The 19483-nt window shown below is 35.4% G+C and overlaps 2 protein-coding genes across 2 annotated transcripts; one reads left to right on the top strand and one right to left on the bottom strand.

Moving 5' to 3' along the window:
* The first annotated feature begins 1859 nt into the window (after positions 1-1859).
* On the top strand, positions 1860-5419 carry dynlt3 (dynein light chain Tctex-type 3). Its single transcript, XM_051122591.1, has 5 exons — positions 1860-2001; positions 2492-2533; positions 2739-2862; positions 2983-3060; positions 5035-5419. The coding sequence occupies exons 1-5, from the start codon at positions 1975-1977 to the stop codon at positions 5109-5111; spliced, it is 348 nt and encodes a 115-aa protein (XP_050978548.1). The 5' UTR covers positions 1860-1974; the 3' UTR covers positions 5112-5419.
* Positions 5420-5887: 468 nt separating this feature from the next.
* LOC127172997 (cytochrome b-245 heavy chain) lies at positions 5888-19387 on the bottom strand. Its single transcript, XM_051122589.1, has 13 exons — positions 19108-19387; positions 18885-18977; positions 17561-17671; positions 17363-17447; positions 15495-15643; positions 13450-13631; positions 12254-12386; positions 12078-12170; positions 11748-12001; positions 11050-11209; positions 6624-6770; positions 6408-6532; positions 5888-6313 (listed from the first exon to the last, which is right to left on the bottom strand). Exons 1-13 carry the CDS (start codon positions 19150-19152, stop codon positions 6196-6198), a joined length of 1695 nt encoding a protein of 564 aa, XP_050978546.1. The 5' UTR covers positions 19153-19387; the 3' UTR covers positions 5888-6195.
* Between the last annotated feature and the right edge of the window lie 96 nt (positions 19388-19483).

The following is a 19483-nucleotide window of genomic DNA, read 5'->3' as shown; positions in this document are numbered from 1 at the left end:
ATTGTCCACAAATGTTGTATCTTTCTTTCTTTTTGATATCTGATATCTATGGAAGCCTGTTTCCGCCAGTGAATTAAAAATTAAAAAGGTAATTGTGACATTTTATCTCACAATTGAGACTTTTTTCTCAGAATTGCCTGATACAAACTTACAAATTTGACTTTTTTCTCAGAAGTGTGATATTAAGTCACAATTCTGAGAAAAAAAATAGTCACAATTGTGAGATATAAATTCAAAATCCTGACTTTTTTTTCAGAATTGTGCCTTTATCGCATATTATAACTTTTTCCCTGAGAATTTTGAGTTTATTTTTCACAATTCTGACTCTATAACACAATTGCAGGTTATTAAGTAACAATTGTGAGATATGAACTGGGAATATCAGTCTTTTTCCACTCAAAATTGGACTTTATGTCAGTGCTGATAGCCTTGTGGGCAGCGCGCCGATATACAGCGCCATGCTTAGGGCGTCCCGAGTTCGAGTTCCGGTGTTCTGACAATTTTTGCTACCCTGTCAGATTTTGCTACCTCCCACTAAAACAGATGGTAGCATAATTCGACAGCGAAAAATGCTACCTATCAGATTTTGCTTCCAGCATGATATTAATATTGTGTGAGGCTTTATTAACGTGTACACCTACCCCAACCCTAAACATAACATTACAGTATGAAAAACACAGTGCTGGTAGCACAATCTGATCCCACCCCCTTCTATCTTTTCCACTTCGCTTCCTGTCAGCTATGATCTGTCCTATCATAATAAAAGCAAAAAGACAAAAAATAAATATACTATATAAATATAGTATATTTATTTATATTTATATTTATATTTATAAATGAAAAAGTCAAAATTTGCGAGAAATAAAGTCAGAATTGTGAGAATTACCTCGAAATTGTGACTTTTTTTTCTCAGAATTGCAAGTTTATATCACACAATTCTGGGAAAATTCACAATTTCGAGGTAAAGTCGCAATTCTGGGAACATACCAGTCTTTTTTCCCTCAGAATTGGACTTTATACCTAGCAAGTTTAGGCTATATCTCACAGTTCTGAGGAAAAAAAGTCAATTGCGAGATTCAAACTCTTGCAGCTATTTCTTGCAGTTGTACATTTATATCACGCAATTCTGAGAAAAAAAGTCAGAATTATGAGTTTGTATGACACAATTCTGAGAAAAATGTCAGATAGATAGATGGATAGATGTGAGTGGGAGAAACGCCACTAGGTGGCAGCACTCAATCGTCATTGTGTTGCCAGTCACAATTAGTCACAAAATAGTCACAGTTGTGAGATATAAATTCAAAATCCTGACTTTTTCGCATATTCTCACAATTCTGACTTTATGCGACTTTACCTCGCAAATTGTGGCTTTTTCCTTCAGAACTGTCAGATATAAACTAGCTAGTATATATATATATATATATATATTGTCTTTTTGCTTTTATTATGATAGGACAGATCATAGGTGACAGGAAGCGAAGTGGAAAAGAGAGAAGGGGGTGGGATCGGGAAAAGTTCTCGAGCCTGAACTCGAACTCGGGACGCCCTAAGCATGGCGCTGTATATCGGCGCGCTGACCACAAGGCTATCAGCGCTGACATAAAGTCCAATTTTGAGTGGAAAAAGACTGATATTACCAGTTCATATCTCACAATTGTTACTTAACAACCCGCAATTGTGTTACAGAGTCAGAATTGTGAAAAATAAAGTCAAAATTCTCAGTGGAAAAGTCATAATATGCGATAAAGGCACAATTCTGAAAAACAAAGTCAGAATTGTGAGTTTGTATGACACAATTCTGAGAAAAATGTCAGATAGATAGATGGATAGATGTGAGTGGGAGGAACGCCACTAGGTGGCAGCACTCAATCGTCATTGTGTTGCCAGCATCAGCCTTTAGTTGTCAGTGAGAGAATAGCTACAGTCATCTGATCTGAGTTTGTTATCCTGATTTTTGTTTTTCAAGCTAAAAAGATGGAGGAGTATCATTCTGGAGATGAAGTAGGTGTTATAACGCATGAAATGTTGTAACCGGTTATTATCTGTCTTGATTCTTTTCAGAGCTGCTAACCGTATACTGGCATTTAATGCTAGCTTGCTAACCGCTTCATCAGATCAGAAACATTACAGTATGTAAACATAATATCCATAAACGTACATATTTTCACGTATTTACATCTTTTACGTATATAGAGATGTCTAAATGTCAATTTTGATTCATGAGGTTATATTATTGTATTGCTACGTTTTATGTATAATGATTTAGGGTGTGGCCAAATCATAACGTAAACTTGAATCATAAAGCAAACTATGAATTAAGTATCAACGTTGTTGTATTTACAAAACTTAATTTCTAAATATTTTGTTATTTTTTCATGACTAAAATGTACGCTTGATCAGTAAATCTAAGGGATGCGGTTTGTTGATGTATTATTAAACCCGTTTGACAGCTGGTTGTTTGTCTTTCTAACGTAAAACCTTTATATTTCAGGTATCTTTCAGCCCAGATGAAGCAAGCAATGTTGTAAAGGAGGTAATATTCACTATAAAACCAAACACACACGCTTATAACAACATTAAAAACCTTGTGAGATCTATGGTGTGTCTCACTGAATGGCTTGCTTTGTTATTAGTCATGTCAAGCTTATGCCTGCAGGATTAATGCTAGCCTATTTATTTGAGTGCAAGTCTGCTCCATTAACTCTGTGTCTCTTTCTCTCTGTATTTTTATCGGTCAGTGCATTGAGGGTATTATTGGAGGCGTGGACTACAGCCAGAACAAAGTCAACCAGTGGACAGCCAGCATTGTTGAACACACTCTCACTCAGTTAGTCAAACAGGGGAAACCGTTTAAGTACATTGGTATGAGCTTTTCCATTTCAGTTCATCTTGTATGCAAATATCTATGTCATATTTGCACAAGGCTGAAATACAGTATCCGAAGTGCTGTTGCTGATTGTATTTATTATGTATCTATTTCAGTCAACTGCGCTGTGATGCAGAAAAGCGGCGCAGGTCTTCACACAGCCAACTCTTGTTACTGGGACACTACCACTGATGGTAAAGCATTTAGTTTTAGATAACTGCTTTGTGCTTTTATAATCTTAGCTCAACCATACTGACACATTGGTCTTCTAACTGAATTGATATTTGTTTGACAAATAAAGTTTAAATAGATGCATTGCATATTAGCATTACCTTGCTTATATGACTATGCAGTTATATAATATGTCCATATTTTAAATATGTTCCATTTTTAAACATTTAATTAAGTTAATTAAAATTAATTTAAAAAAAATGTTACAATTTTATTCAATTTTAAGGAAGTCCTTTCCACTAAAAAAATATAAAAAAAAGGTTATTGCAACCTTATTTCGCAGAATTGCGTGATATAAACATACAATTGCTAGAAATAAAGTCAGCAAAATACAAACTCGCAATTCTGAAATTGAATTGAATCAAAAAACTTTTTCTTGCAGTTGCAATTCTGACTTTTCTTCTCCCAATTGCTAATTATATCTTGAGTTTTTTCTCGTAATTGCGAGTTTGCATCTCGCAATCCTTACTTTTTCTCGCAATTGCGAGTTTGCGTCTCACAATTCTCACTTTTTTTCCGCAATTGCGAGTTTGTATCTTACAATTCTGCCTTTTTTTTCATAATTGTGAGTTTTTGTCTTACAAGTCTGACTTTTTTCTCAGAATTGTCAGATATAAACTCACAATTGTGAGTTATAAAGTCCAATTTTGAGAAGGAAAAATGTTCTCTGAGGAAAGTCATGTATGCAAAATATAAACTCACCATTTTGAGAAAAAAAGTCAGAATTGCGACTTTTTTTCTCAGAATTACAAGTTCTGACTTTTTCTCGCAATTGCGAGTTTGCATCTTGCAATTCTGACTTTATTTTCAGAATTGCGAGTTTATATCTCAAAATTCTGACTTTTTTTCTCAGAATTGTAAGATATAAACTCACAATTGTGAGTTATAAAGTCCAACTTTGAGAAGAAAAAATGTTCTCTGAGAAAAGTAATAATTGCGAAATATAAACTCACCATTCTGAGAAAAAAAAGTCAGAATTGCGACTTTATTTCTCAAAATTGCAAGTTTATATCTCGCAATCCTGACATTTTCTCACAATTGTGTGTTTGCAGCTCACAATTCTGAATTTTTTTTCTCGGAATTGTGAGATATGAACTCACAACTGTGAGTTATAAAGTCTAATTTTGAGAGGGAAAAAGTCATAATTGTGAAATATAAAAAAAAAAGAATTGCAACGATTTCTCTGAACTGCACGTTTATGTCTCACAATTCTGACTTTATAACTCGCAATTGCGAGTTTATATCATGCAATTCTGACTTCATTTCAGTGGCGGAAATGCGCTTCCATACTTTTTTCTTAAATTGTGACACAGCAGAACAATTTTTTAACAGTTCAAATGTTCCATGTAGTTTCATAAAAAGATTAAGGAACTAAAAATGGTAATACAGTTATTACATAATAAGTAATACAGTTACAAATCTCACAGTTTAGGCTTTTTTCCCCCCTCACAGCTTATATTAGTTTATATTACAGATTTTTTTTTTTTTTTTTTTTTTTTTTTTTTAAGAATTGCAAGATATAAACTTTTCACAATTATGTTTTTGATTCCCTCCACAGAATGTAAAGTAAAAAAGATAATTGCAAAAAAAGTCAGAATTGTAAGAAATAAACTCTGACTTGTGGGGTGAAAAATCCAAATTGTGAGATAAAAAGTCATATTTACCTTTATTTATTTATTTATTTTTAATCCAATGGCATAAACAAGCATTCATAAAAGATACCTGTAGAATATTCATAAAATAAAGAAAAATAAAAAGCAGTTCAAAAATTTCATCAAATAATTTTCAAAAAAGTATAGTATACTGCAGGACACCACTTAAACTGCATAAAATTTTATGTCAGCCATTGAAATTTGTGTTCTTGTGCCTTACATTCATTGCATTTATAGTAAATAATAGATCTTTATAATAAACTATTTATGTGTCTGTCTTTGCAGGAAGCTGCACAGTCAGGTGGGAGAACCGCACCATGTACTGTGTCGTCAGTGTGTTTGCAGTGGCTATTGCACTATGAGCAGGAACCAGGTCTGCACACACACAGGCGCAGAAGAGCAAAACTACCTTTGCTCTGACCATCACATCCTCTTGTCTGGCTAAGACTTAAACCATGTTCAACTTATGTCATGTTTTGGCTAATCTACAAAGTTGAGACTGTATTCCAAATGCTTGTTTACCACATTGTATCTTTATTTGCTTTTTTTTTGTTGTTTTTTTGGACTTGCAAAGGTAACGTGCACCTTTGCTCTGTATAGGATAAAATGCAAATATGTTGATGCTTAGTTATTAAAGTTGTCTGATTTGGGTTTAACAATCCAAAATGAATATAGCCAGATGTTTTTTTTTTCAATCTTAAAGACTTTATGAGGTATTTCCCATATCTAAAAATATATTTGAACTCTGAACCACATAGAAAATATGAGGGGGAATTTACAAACAATGCAAGGTTTTCACTTTATGGCATAATATGTGTTAAACTTTATTTTTGGGAACTGAAACTAAATATTTCCTGGTCTTTAAAAAATGAACTGCTGATAAACAAAATTGAAGTCCTTCTATACATCCCACGTAGAAAACATTAAATCATTTAAAACGGAACCCACTATAACGCTTTATTCAATTCAGTATTTGACTGTTTTATAGTGGGGTTTTGTATTGTAACATCATTTCATTAATCAGGATCTTTGTTTCCTCACCATATTGCTTAACTTTAAAATTTTGTAAGGTTTACTGAACTTCCACTTAAGAAAGAGGAAGCAGGTTGGAAAGCAGGATAGCTTCACACCAAAACAGTAAAATAACACATTGATCTTTATAGTACATAAAAATTAATTTTGCATCCAGAGAAATAACACAACATCATAATGATATAAACTTACACTGCAAAAAACTACACTTTACAAGAATTTCATTTGTAATAGTAAATAAAAACATTTGAAAAATCTACTTATACTTATGCAGTGGTCTAAGGATTTTTCACTATTTTTTATTAGAAAACAAGTTGAAAAACTCAATAAGAAGTTCGTTTCTGCAACGTATACATTGATTTCAAAAGTGTTCATCAGTATCCACGAGTTCTGAGTTGGCACACGTAAAGCACGTCAGAAGTTTTCTTTGTTGAATATAAACTCGGTTCCAGATTCAGTGTGTGAAATGCACTGCTTCCCCAGAGCTGTGGCCAAAGCCGTAGGGCCACATAGAAAAACGCCTACTTTTGAACTGAAAGAAGGAAGAGGAAAAATACTAGTTATTAATGCACAGCAAGTGTATAGAAAGCCTTTACCACTGCTGTTATTTACCACACTCTACGTACCCTGGGTGTTGGGTGGCAATGGTACTGAACTCATTGTCCCAGTTGGGTTTACCATACCGAGTCTTCTGCTTAAGTCCTGTGATGGGATCGTCCTCCGCCTCATATTGAACTCTAAAATGGGCCGCCTTTAAACAGTAATCAAAATGAGTGTCAAAGTACTTTTTGTAAAATAGCTCACAATATCTTGTCATTAAACAAGCAAGTCTTTTCGCCCACCTCAGTATCTTTCCAGCGCGTTAGATAAATGTTGTAACTGAGGAAATCGCTCATGTCTTTATCCATCATCTGCCTTTCCAAACTCTGCAGGAGGTCTGCAAACCATTCAAAAGCCTGCGTCTCCGGACACAGCCAATAGAAATAGATCTGCAGAGGTCAAAGGTCAAAACATCACATGTTTAGCTAAAATATAGATGAGTTCTTTAAGGCAAGACACTACTGTAACAGACAAAACCACTGTTTTTGAGGCACTCATTCATTTAGAGATTTTTAGCTATTTTGCTTCCATAACTTAAAGGGATAGTTCATGCAAAAATGAAAATTCTGTCATTAATCACCCTCATGTCCTTACTACTATTTCTAGCCCTTGAACGTGGTAACTACATTGCTGTCTACGCAGGGTCTGAAAGCTCTCTGATTTAACCAAGAATATCTTAATTTGTGTTCTGAAGATGAACAAAAGTCTTAGTGGTTTGGAACGACATGTGGGTGAGTAATTAACAACAGAATTTTCATTTTTGGGTGAACTATTCCTTTAAGTGTTTCACTTCGTCTATTTGCATCTGTAGAGTTGAATTGCAACATATTTTTAATGGTTGTTTCCTCTAAATGAGGTTTTATTCATGCACTGAGCTATTAATCTCCATTTCAATTTCACTTTTATAAATTGATGATAAGAGATAATCAAAATCCTCTTTGTAAAAGCCTTTAACACTAATATGTAAGTAAAATAAAACAAAAATTTAAGTGTTTACACTTCTGTTCTGGAAATGTAAGCAAATTAGTGCATATTTAATTTGATAACGCCTCAAATGCAAATCGATTCCGTAAACTGGTAATACATAACAATGGAGTGTTTTCACAACGCGTCATCAATTGGCCATATTGGCGGCACTGAACATAACAATGCCACTGAACTGAACAATATTTGTTAATTTTGCTGCCTGTTGCTGCTGAAAATGGTCAGTTATTGTCATGTTTTAGACTGTAGTAATCGGTCGGACCTGGGAAAAACATTTGGAGTAATATAGACTGCTAAAAGTTATAACAAATCAGGGAGAAGAGTGGAAAAGGAACAAAAGGCGTTTATGGCTGGCCAAACTGAACCAGGATTTCTAAGGCAAGAATCTTGACAACATTCATGTTTGTTCTTATCATTTGTGGTCAGGGAGGTGAAATATTTGGCTAATATTTTAATTAATACTACTCGTATGTATCTTTACCACCTATTAACTATAGTTTGTCAAAATATTGCACCCTTTCCTGCTCACTAAGTTATTCTCTTTATGATTTAGCAGCTACCACCACACATTTTTTTTTTCCCCATGGTTCAGACAGCATAAATTAGCAGAACAACATATTCAGTAATACATTAACCATGAAATCCACGTTGTTGTTTCATCCTAGTATTGCCAATGTGGCCACGCATCTGGTTAACTGACCAAATTGTGACGTAAGTGCAAACCATCTATTGTTTTTTTTACCATATTCACATAGCCCTAACCCTTAAAGGAGAAGTCCACTTCCAAAACAAAGATTCACATATAATATACTCACCCCATTGTCATCCAAAATGTTCATGTCTTTCTTTCTTCAGTCATAAAGAAATTATGTTTTTTGAGGAAAACATTTCAGCTTTTTTCTCCATGTAATGGACTGATATGGTGCCCCGATTTTGAACTTCCAAAATGCAGTTTAACTGCGGCTTCAAACGATCCCAGCCGAGGAACAAGGGTCTTATCTAGTGAAACGATCAGTTATTTTAATTTAAAAAATACAATTTAAATACTTTTTTTATTCTCAAATGCTTGTCTTGCCTTGCTCTCCCATGAACTCTATGTATTCTGGCTCAAGACAGTTAGGGTATGTCGAAAAACTCCAATCGTATTTTCTCCCTCAACTTAAAAAATCATTTCAAAATGATCCTACATTGCTGCAGAAGTACAGACACAGTCTTTGCAAAGTGAACATGCAAAGAAGATCAAACACCCTTAACAAAAAAGGTAAAACAGTGATATAGGACGATTTTGAAGTTGAAGGAGAACATGAGATGGGAGTTTTTCGACATAAACTGTCATGAATCAGAAAAAAAAAAATCCAGGCAGAGTAAGTAATTAAAAAGTATATAAATTGTATTATTTTAATGAAAATAACTGATCGTTTCGCTAGATAAGACCCTTCTTTCTCGGCTGGGATTGTTTACAACCACATTTGGGATCTTTTGAAGCTGTATTTAAACTCAAAATCGGGGCACCATATCAGTCCATTATATGAAAAAAAATGCTGAAATGTTTTCCTCAAAAAACAATTTCTTTATGACTAAAGAAAGAAAGACATAAACATCTTGGATGACAATGGGATGAGTACATTATATGTGAATCTTTGTTTTGGAAGTGGACTTCTTTAAAATATATGAGCCTCATTCATGAAACACTAGCAGAACGAATTTTTGTGTAAATCGTTTCTAAAGCCGTTCTGCCATAAACTTTCGAATTCATGAAAATGGTCATATTTTCAAAATGTTCACCTGCTGGCTACCCCATGTAAATGGCATGTAAAATGTTCAGGTGTTTTTTCTTTTTTTGATAAACTGATGACATTAAATTTTGATGCTCTACCATAATAATATCACAAGTACGTGTGGCTTTTTTTGTTGTTGTTGTTCAGCGCTCGTCACTGTCACTTTTTACCCAGCCGTCCAATCAGTGGAGGAGGGGCGGGACAAATACTACACCAACCAACCATCCTACTTGTACAATGACCGAACAATGGAAAAGACACCCAAAGCGTGTCAGCTGGAAAAACGCTGTGCCACAAAAGCGTTCTCAAGTATCACCAGCTGGCCGTTTTTTTAGAAAATGTGCCTGGCATTTTCCAGCTGGCTAAAAACGCTTTATTGTTAGGCATATGGCATATTAGTCTTTTTGAAATTTATGCAATATACTGGAGACAAACTGGAAAAGGGGGTCCAGAATATTCCACTGCATTCCAAATTATTGTTATTCATTAACACGTTTAACTATCAAATCTGATGTTTATGAGCTGTTTGTGAATCCGATGAAGTTTTAGGGAAGGTCTTGCAAATTACTTCGAATTTATTCATATATGTACGCAAGTTTCATGAATGAGTCCCATTGATCCTAAAGCTTAATAGCTTTTAATAGATGGTTTGCATTTATGTCACAATTTGGTCAGTCATCTGGATGCGTGGCCATACTGAAGATACTCTGATGTAAACAACAGCATTGATTGTGCGGTTATTGTACTACTGAATATGTTGTTCTGATAATTAATGCTGTCTAAATCATGGGAAAAAACGTGTGGAAGCTGCTAATTCATATAGAGAAGGTTTAGTAAGCAGGAAAGGGCACAATATTTTGACAAACTAAAGTTAATAGGTGGTAAAGATATGTACAAGCAGAATTAATTAAGATATAAGCCTAATATTTCAGCTACCTGACTGGAAATTCTAAAGGAACACCACTTTTTTTGAAAATAGGCTCATTTTCCAGCTCCCCTGGAGTTAAACAAATGAGTTTTACCGTTTTTTTAGCTTAGCATAGATCATTGAGTCCAATTAGACCTTTAGCATCTCGCTCAAAGATGACCAAAGAGTTTCGATATTTTTCCTATTTAACACTTGACTCTTCTGTAGTTACACCGTATACAAAGACAGACGAAAAATGAAAAGTTGCGATTTTCTAGGTCGATATGGCTAGGAAGTATACTCTCATTCTGGCGTAATAATCAAGGAACGTTGCTGCCGTATCATGGGTGCAGCAGGCGCAATGATATTACACAGCGCCTGAAAGTGACCGGCACTAAGTTTGTGTAGATGCAGAGTTGAAAATCACACCTTTTCATTTTCCATCAGTCTTAGTACACCATGTAACTATATTAGAGTCAAGATTTAAATAGGAAAAATATCATCATTATATATGGTCATTTTTGTGCGAGATGCTATCGGCCTAATTAGATTCAATGATCTATGCTAAGCTATGCTAAAGGTGCTACCGCCAGACCCGGAGATCAGCTGAATGGATTCGAAAACGGTAAAACTCAACTGTTTAACTCTAGGGGAGTTGGACAGTGAGCCTATTTTCAAAAAAAGTGGAGTTTTCCTTTAAGAATAAACACAAATGTTGTCAAAATTATTGCCCTGGAAATCCTGGTTCAGTTTGGCCAACCACAAATGTCTTTTGTTCCTCAGACAGTTTTTTGCACTCTTCTCCTTGATTTGTTGAAACTTTTGGGAGTCTATAGTACTCCTAAAATGTTTTTTTTCTGGTCCGACCAATTAGTACAGCCCAAAACATGACAATAACTGACCATTTTCAGCAGCAGTAATCAAAGAAATATGTGAGTTTCGTTCAGTCACTCTATACAAAGATGTTGGACTGTCATTCAAAGCCTGAACTGCTATCACCTTTTTGGTGAAGACGTTGTTCTCCTTGACGTGTTTGTACCACACAGACTTCAGAACAGAAGCGAAAGGTGTCACACCAATACCGGCACCGACCAGCATCACAACTTCATAACGAAAGACATCCTCACTAGCTGTCCCAAACGGCCCATCCACAGCCACCCTACACAGAGCAAAACAGACATTATGCACAGCAAACTAGCAAATAACAAAGCATTGTGTTGTTCACTTATCATGTTAGTATTTGTATTTGCTTAGTTCTCTACTGTAGGAGGAAGAAATTAGGAAACGCATAAGGAGACACAGCAAGAAAATTCACTCATGTTGAAATCAACATATTGCCTACCATCTTCTCAAACAGAAACCTGGTCTCCCCACACTTCTCTTTTTTTCAACTGTGATTGTACACCCACATCCTCTTTTTTACACATGTATTTTCCCAATTTGCAAGTCAGACTTACTAGTACTATTAAAAGCGCTACATCTGTGTTATTCAAGATACCTGACATTAAATTCACTTTTATTATTTATTCACCCTCATGTCATTTCAAACCTGTCTGAACCCTTACGTCTACAGAAAAAGAATGTTCTTGATCATACAATGAAGGTCAATGGGGTCCAAAACAACATTGAAAGTCATACAGGTTTGGAACAACATGTAAGTCAGTGCAATGTTGTATTAATTGTTCCTTTAATCTTACTTTGGTAGTGTCCAAGCATCCAGCACCACAGTTTTGTCACCTCCACAGGCTGTATAAAGGGCTTGCGTCCAATCCCCTACAATTCGGATATGCACACTAAAGTGGTCTTCCTCCGGGGCGGAGGTCAAGGTGAAGGGATGCCACTCTAGCTGAGAGATGGACGGGCACTGCATGAAAACATACTGACCAACCTCCATCTTAAAGCCTTTTTTCTTCATCTGCAGCTCAAGGGTCTTGGATGGGTGCATTACTACCTGTAACATGACATAATAAAGTGAGAAGAGAAGAAGAAATCTACTGGTTGCTAATCAAACAGCTTGATTCACTAACCTTGGTGATAACCACTTTCTGCTGGGAGCGATAGAAGCGCACCAGTCTTTCACATACATACAGAAACATAGGGCCAACCACCCACTTCCATGTCTGTAAAAGGAAGTACATGTTTTTGAGACACCATCAAAAAGATTAATAAAATACTAGATGTATTAGACTATATTAGGATGTACCATTGGGGGATTCCCAGCAAAGACAGGTTCTGGGCAGTTGCTGCCTTTTTTACCCCAGCTCTCGAAATGTCTGTGACATTCAGTTACGTTGTGCTCCTTTACACTTTCCACAGTCTGGCCTCGCACAATACGCCTACACAGACACACAGCAGTGTTACTGCATAAATAATGCATAACAATTCTCTTGCTAGCATTATGTGTCTTTCAACCTGTATTATGACTGCGATGTGTTGTGCTTCAATAAAGGCAGCTAGAAATGCTTTTATTAGCTTAAAACGTTATGTCTGTGCTTGTATTCACTGGCATGAATGAGGAGAAATGAGTGGGTGTTTTCAAATCGTCTCTTATTAGCGTTGAGCAGAAGTTGTGCAAGAGGGATTGTGGGATTGACAGTGGAGCAAGTGGAGTGCACAAAAAAGTTGAAAATTGCTCAACTTTGTACATTACAAATGAAAGGAAAAACATAGCATCTAATCACTAAGTGTGACTTTTGTCAAAAACATCACAAACAATGACAGATTCAGTGATTAAATCACACATTACTATATTTCTATCATGACAACCCTTGAAAGATTTTAACATGGTGATGGATATGACAATGTTGATTTATTTGCTGTAAGTGGAATAGCTCTGCTATAGTGCTGAATCGCTGCTGTGAGTATTTAAGACATACTGCTGCTGCACAAACAGCATACATAATAACGCGTAGCAGATCTATACTGGTGGAGCTGGGGAGGTGGAGGGTTTCAGCGAAACACTGAAAGTGTGCTTTAAAGTGCTCTAGTCTAGTGAATGCTAACCAGCTATTTAAATGTAAAGCAGCATGCTCATTGGCTGCATATGCAACATGAACCATCAGCTTGTGCCAAGCAGTTTATGCTATGAATATCATCAGTTTGTGTTAACAACCATCACCCTACGCAATCTAGAGTTTCATGACAGAATTTGGCATTTAATTCCGATTCTTTGATGAACTGAAAGTTCAAAAGAACTGCGTTTATTTAAAATAATAATCTTAAGTTGGATCCAGCGCATCTCTACTGTCACATTTGATCAATTTAATGCATTCTTATTGAATGAAAGTATTCATTTATTTTAAGAAAAAAATATTTATTTATGCATTGTTGAATTTGGTGATTCAAATCACAGATTAAATTAAAAATATATATAAAACATTCATTGGACTAAACCCTTACCCAACTCCATGAAGCACCAAACCGATGAAAAAGACGATGAACAGGTGATGGGTAAACCAGAACACCTCAAAATATGACCTTCTGATGACCTCCATGGAGGAAGTGATGATTAGGATGAGGGCGAGTGTGATGACCACCCCTGTCAATCCTGCTATAGTTGTAAACATTACAATGGTTGGGTTCTGAGAAATCAAAAATACAAAAATGACAACATAAAACATTACTCAAATGTTTTACATTAAACACAACATTACACTAAAGGGCACCTATTATGTCCCTTTTTACAAGATGGATTAAAAATCTGTGTCTGTGAAGTTTTAGCTCAAAATACCCCACAGATCATTATATCATTTTGAAAATGCCTGTTGAGTGGAAGCAGAAACATGTTTTAGTGCATGTCTCTTTAAATGCAAATGAGCTGCTGCTTCCCGCCCTCTTTTCCAGAACGGGGCTTTGCTGTTTTGGAGAGGCCCCAGCTATAAAAGATCCCGGTCATGATTCAGAATTGCAGATGGTAGGTGAAACGGCATCAAATGACTGTGTTCTGTTGGATTTGGACAAAAATATCTTAATTTGTGTTCTGAAGATGAAGATCTTAAGGGTTTAGAACAACATGAGAGTGAGTAATTAATGACAGAATTTTCATTTTTGGGTCAACTAACCCTCAGTATGCTCATTGTTGTTTGGAAAGAAATTAAAGGGGTCCTATTATGCTCTTTTCTAAAGTCTTGATTTTGTTTTGGGGGTGTACTAGAACATGCTTTTATGCTTGGTGGTTCGAAAAATGCAATTTTTTTAACATAATTTACATTATTACAATACATTTCTTCCAGCCTGGCACATAAGGCTTGATTAGTTCTGGGTTTAATGAAGCCCGCCTTCCGAAAAACAAAATGTGTTGTGATTGGTTATCTCTGCCACGCCCCTTGTTAAAGAAGCAAGTTCTGTGTACAACTGTTAGCGCAAGCTAAATTAAAGTGATTCTTATGTTTTAAATATGGATATTTTTCTTTGCCAGGATAAATTTTAATATAACTCCAATTGCATTCGTCTGAAAGAAGGAAGTCATATACACCTAGGATGCATGGAGGGTGAGTAAATAATATGCTACAGTAGTGTTGGGTCCTGTCAACAGCCTGCGAGATTGCCAATACATGATATTATCATGCTAATGTATTTAATTATTTACATAGTTTCATTGCCTGAAACCAGCTCCAGCATAAGGCTAAAAGCAGCCTAACATTATTGTCATTGCATGCGGGAAACAAACGTTGTAGTCCAAAGGAGCCGTTTGTTGTAGTTCTTGAAAAGGGATTTTTAAAAAATGAAATATCTCCTTTTGAAGTGGACTTTGAGATGTGTATCTTTGTAGATCGTTTTTATGCCCAAAGATACACACCACACACTGAATAAAGTTCAAAAAGTGAAAAAGCATAATAGCACCCCTTTAATACTTTTTCTGCTGTTCTGATGAACTTTTGAACTAAATCCTGAATAAAATATTGGTCCCAAACTTTTGAACAGTAGTGTATATAGAGATTGTATGTAGTAGTGAAATAGGTAGTGTGTGTGTGGCCCTAAACCCACAAATTGCTCATATCTGTCATAACTATTCTCAATAGCGGCTATAAATATCGTAGATCTTTTTATATCAGTCATAGGAAGTGTGTGTTGATTGTATTTCAACATGCTACTATAAATGTTTTGTTATGATCATGGGCTTCTCATCTTCTCAATGTTCTATTTCGGGCTATTGTCCACAGGGTCATCACAGCATGACAACACCATGGCAACAGAATTTTTTAAATCATGTGATCACAACAGCGGCAGCAGCATGATGGTTATGTGATGTAACCGTGGGTGGAAGTGGGAGGTTATCCTGCAGGGCTGAAGTGAGATCAGTTAGAGGTGCCTTACGTAATAATCGGGATGCTGTTTTAGAATGAGTGTTTTAAAGGGAACCTCTGATAACACTATGACTGTGACTGTGTAAGACCTACATAAATGTGAGGGAATTAAATGAGTAAAAACCTCGTAAGACTCACCGTTTCATTGCTTCTGATAGGGTTCAGGTAGGATCTGTTGTCATTGTTTCCAATCTGAGAAAGCACGTAAGGTAGGTAGCTGTTGTTGATCATAAGCTGGGAATCCATGAATCTCTCAAAGTTGAACAAGTGAGCTATAATGTGGATGGCTGGGAGAATATACAGGACATAATCAGCAAGGCTTATTCATAAAACATCATACATACACTGCCAGTCAAAAGTTTTTGAACTGTAAGATGTTTTATGTTTTTTAAAGAAGTCCTTCTGCTCACCAAGCCTGCATTTATTCGATCCAAAATACAGCAAAAGCAGGAATATTGTGAAATATTTGTATTATTTAAAATAACTGCTATTTCAATATATTTTAAAATGTAATTTATTCATGTGATCAAAGCTAAATTTTCAGTATCATTACTCCAGTTTTCAGTGTCACACGATCCTTCAGAAATCATTCTAATATGCTAATTTGCTGCTCAAGAAACATTTTTTCAGGATTCTTTGATTAATAGAAACATCCAAAGATCAGCATTTATCTGAAATAAAAAGCTTTTGTAACATTATACACTATACCACCGGAGTCAGTAGAAACCTGAAATTTATTAGAATGATTTCTGAAAGATCATGTGACTGGAGTAATGATGCTAAAATCTCAGCTTTGAAATCACAGGAATAAATTATATTTTAAAATATATTTAAATAGAAAACAGTTATTTAAATGGTAAAAATATTTCAGAATTTGACTGTTTTGCTGTACTTTTTTTTTTTTTTTTTTTTAATTTCTTTAAAAAAACTCTCAAAAAAAAGGAACAAATCTGTCACTGTGGTGCAAGGTTACAAATGGTACAAAAGCTAAAAGGTACATCTTTTTACCTAATTTGTTCCTAAAAGGTACATATTGGTATCGTCATCGGATGCTAAGTTCACTTTTACATGTTGTTTGAAAATTTAATGTGTGTTGTCAGTGTATGTACAAATCTACCCTATAATGATAAAAATCCATGCAGTGGTTTTTAATTAATCTGTAAAAATAATATTCCCTTTTTCAAATCGAGCCATTCTCAGATGCCTGTCATTGAGGCGTCACACCGACAAAGCCGCTCCCACGATAGTTGATTGACATGAGCGTTTACCTCGGATCAGCTGTAACAGTCCGCCCTCTTTGTTTTGATGCCAGAGTAGGGATTTAAGTTAGACAAGAATATCTCCGATTGAGCAATTGAGGTGTTGTGTTGCTGGATGTAATAATGAACGTAGTGGTCGTCATTTACTCCCGACATCTGAGCCGCTGAAGATGCAGTGGATTACGTTTGTTTGTGAAGGGAATGCGCCTCCCGATCTACATATATCCGTCTATGTTCGTGCGAATCATTCATGATCCAGCTTCACTTACAGCAGAAGTGAGTATAAGGTTTTTTAAGAATCTCTGCGATCGCCTTTCTCTTAATAATGTGCTAGTTAGCAAGTTTAGCGGCTAAGTAAACAGTCAAGTAAACAGGCTCGTCACTCCACAGAGAGAAGAGAGGGGCGGGGCGAACAGAGCTCATTTGCATTTAAAGCAGCCTCGACCAAAATGAGATGATTTTTGCAGAGCTGATTTTGGCAAGGTAAAAAGGGTGTTGCTTTAAACAACCATTGAGAATTTTTAACCAAAGTATGTTATAGACTTTTCTTTAAGACCCTAAAGAATCATATCAACTTGTGGAAAATGGGCATCCGATGACCCCTTTAAAGGTGCATACTAGTACCTCTTGAAAGGGTACCACCCAAGTGACAATTTTGTACCTTTTTTCCTGAGCGTATGTTAGACGTTTAATTGAGATTTAGGGGAATGAAGTGTAAATTAAGTGAATGTGTCTTTCTTACTATACCTGTGTGAAGGGCAATCATGTAGGCCACTAGTTTGTGGAAAGTGAGGTTTCTGTCCAGCTGACGGGCTGCAGTGCGGCTACAGCACTGTGAACACACACACACACTCACACCATTAATAAGGACATTCAAGCTTTTTCATGTTTCATTACATGAAGTGGATAAGCCTTTCACTTTCGCTCTGTTGCTCCTTTACTGACCTGTATGGATCCGCGCAGGAACGAGAGCAGGTTTCTGCAAACGGGCAGCAGGATCAACATGCAGTTAAAATTCAGACATGCAGCTGGTGCTCTGGCCCATGAGAGAGCATGCTGAGAGAGACAGAAAGAGAAAGACAGTTTCATTTCCTATTTTAAACTCTGAACAACATACTCACTGATGCATTAAAAACTGTACTGAGAGAAAAATGTAACAATATATAGGCCTACATATAAATGCAGAGCAGAAAATGCAGAGCAGAATCTAACAAAACATTATCTGAGTACAATATACAAATATGAAACTACAGTTGAAGTCAAAAGTTTACACACACCTTGCAGATTCTGCAAAATGTTAATTATTTTACCAAAATAAGAGGGATCATACAAAATGCATGTTATTTTTTTTAATTTAGTACTGACCTAGCACTGACATAAAAGACATATAGTCCACAAGATATAAAAATGACCCTGTTCAAAAGTTTACATACACTTGATTCTCAATACTCTGTTGTTACCTAAATGATCCACAGCTGTTTTTTTAGTGATAGTTGTTCATTAGTCCTTTGTTTGTCCTGAACAGATAAACTGCCTGCTGTTTTTCAGAAAAATCCTTCAGGTCCCACAAATTCTTTGTTTTTTTTTTTTTGCTGTTGTTTTTTTTTTGTGTGTCTGTGTGTGTGTATTTGACCTCTTTCCAAAGACAACTGTATGATTTTGAGATCCATTTTTTCACACTGAGCACAACTGGTGAACTCATATGCAACTATTACAAAAGGTTCAAATGCTTATTGATGCTTTAGAAAGAAACACAATATATTAAGATCCAGAGGTGTAAACTTTTGAACAGAATAAAGATGTGTACATTTTTCTTATTTTGCCTAAATATTATATTTTCTCATTTAGTAGTGCCCTTCAGAAGCTGGGGATCATTCAGGTAACAACACAGTATTAAAAATCAAGTGTATGTAAACTTTTGAACAGGGTCCTTTTTATATTAAATAGAACTATTATTTTCTCTTGTGGACTACACACAAACATCTTTTATGTGAAATATCTTATTATATCCTATTCTTATTCATAAAAATAACATATTTTGTATGATCCCTATTATTTTTAATAAAATAATTAACATTTTGCAGATTCTGCAAGGTGTATATAAACTTTTGACTTCACCTGTATATTAACAATATAATTTCATATAATTAACGTAGGAGTGCCTTTTAATTATATATAACTACACAAATTATTACAATTGCAAATATATAAATGTATACATTATTGTATAAATCAATTGTTTAAAATGTATAAATGATTTGACACTTACCCCAAGGATGACTCTAGTATAATAATATCTATCCACCAGAAATGCCATGTAAAAATGCACAAAGAGAAACGCATTGATGCCGAGCCATACCAGCTGAAAAACAGAGCGAAGAGTGTTTGAGAAGTTTTGCAGATCGATGAAGTAATTATAGACATCAAAAATATCTCTGTTCTTCCATATGTTCATTCAGTTAAGAAACCAAACCTAAAAGCATAGCTCTTACAATGACAAAAATGGACAGTCCTTCATTTGCAGCAAAGTTTCCCATGATGTTGAACTGTGTAGAGAGAGAAGATCATGTGAAGTGAGGATGAAAGGCTTTGAAGACAGCCGCAAGACAGAAAGGGAGTTGGTATATAAAGCAGAGAAGCAAATCAGGAAATACTGTCAAAAATGTGAACCCATGAGAAACCATCAAGCAAAGTTCCTCAACCTGACAGGGATGGTCAGATGATCTCAGTTCTCTTTCTGCTTTATAGTTAGCCTGTCATTTAGTGTAAGTTATTAGCAAAAAAATTAATAAATATATAAAAAAAAAAGGTACCTCACTTACGGAGAATACAAACACAAATGTTTCTAAATTAATAAATAAATTACAT

This window comes from Labeo rohita, chromosome 11 (assembly GCF_022985175.1).
Source record: "Labeo rohita strain BAU-BD-2019 chromosome 11, IGBB_LRoh.1.0, whole genome shotgun sequence".
NCBI lineage: Eukaryota > Metazoa > Chordata > Actinopteri > Cypriniformes > Cyprinidae > Labeo > Labeo rohita.
Note: the sequence above shows the minus strand (reverse complement) of the source record. Positions and strands in the feature narration are given on the sequence as shown.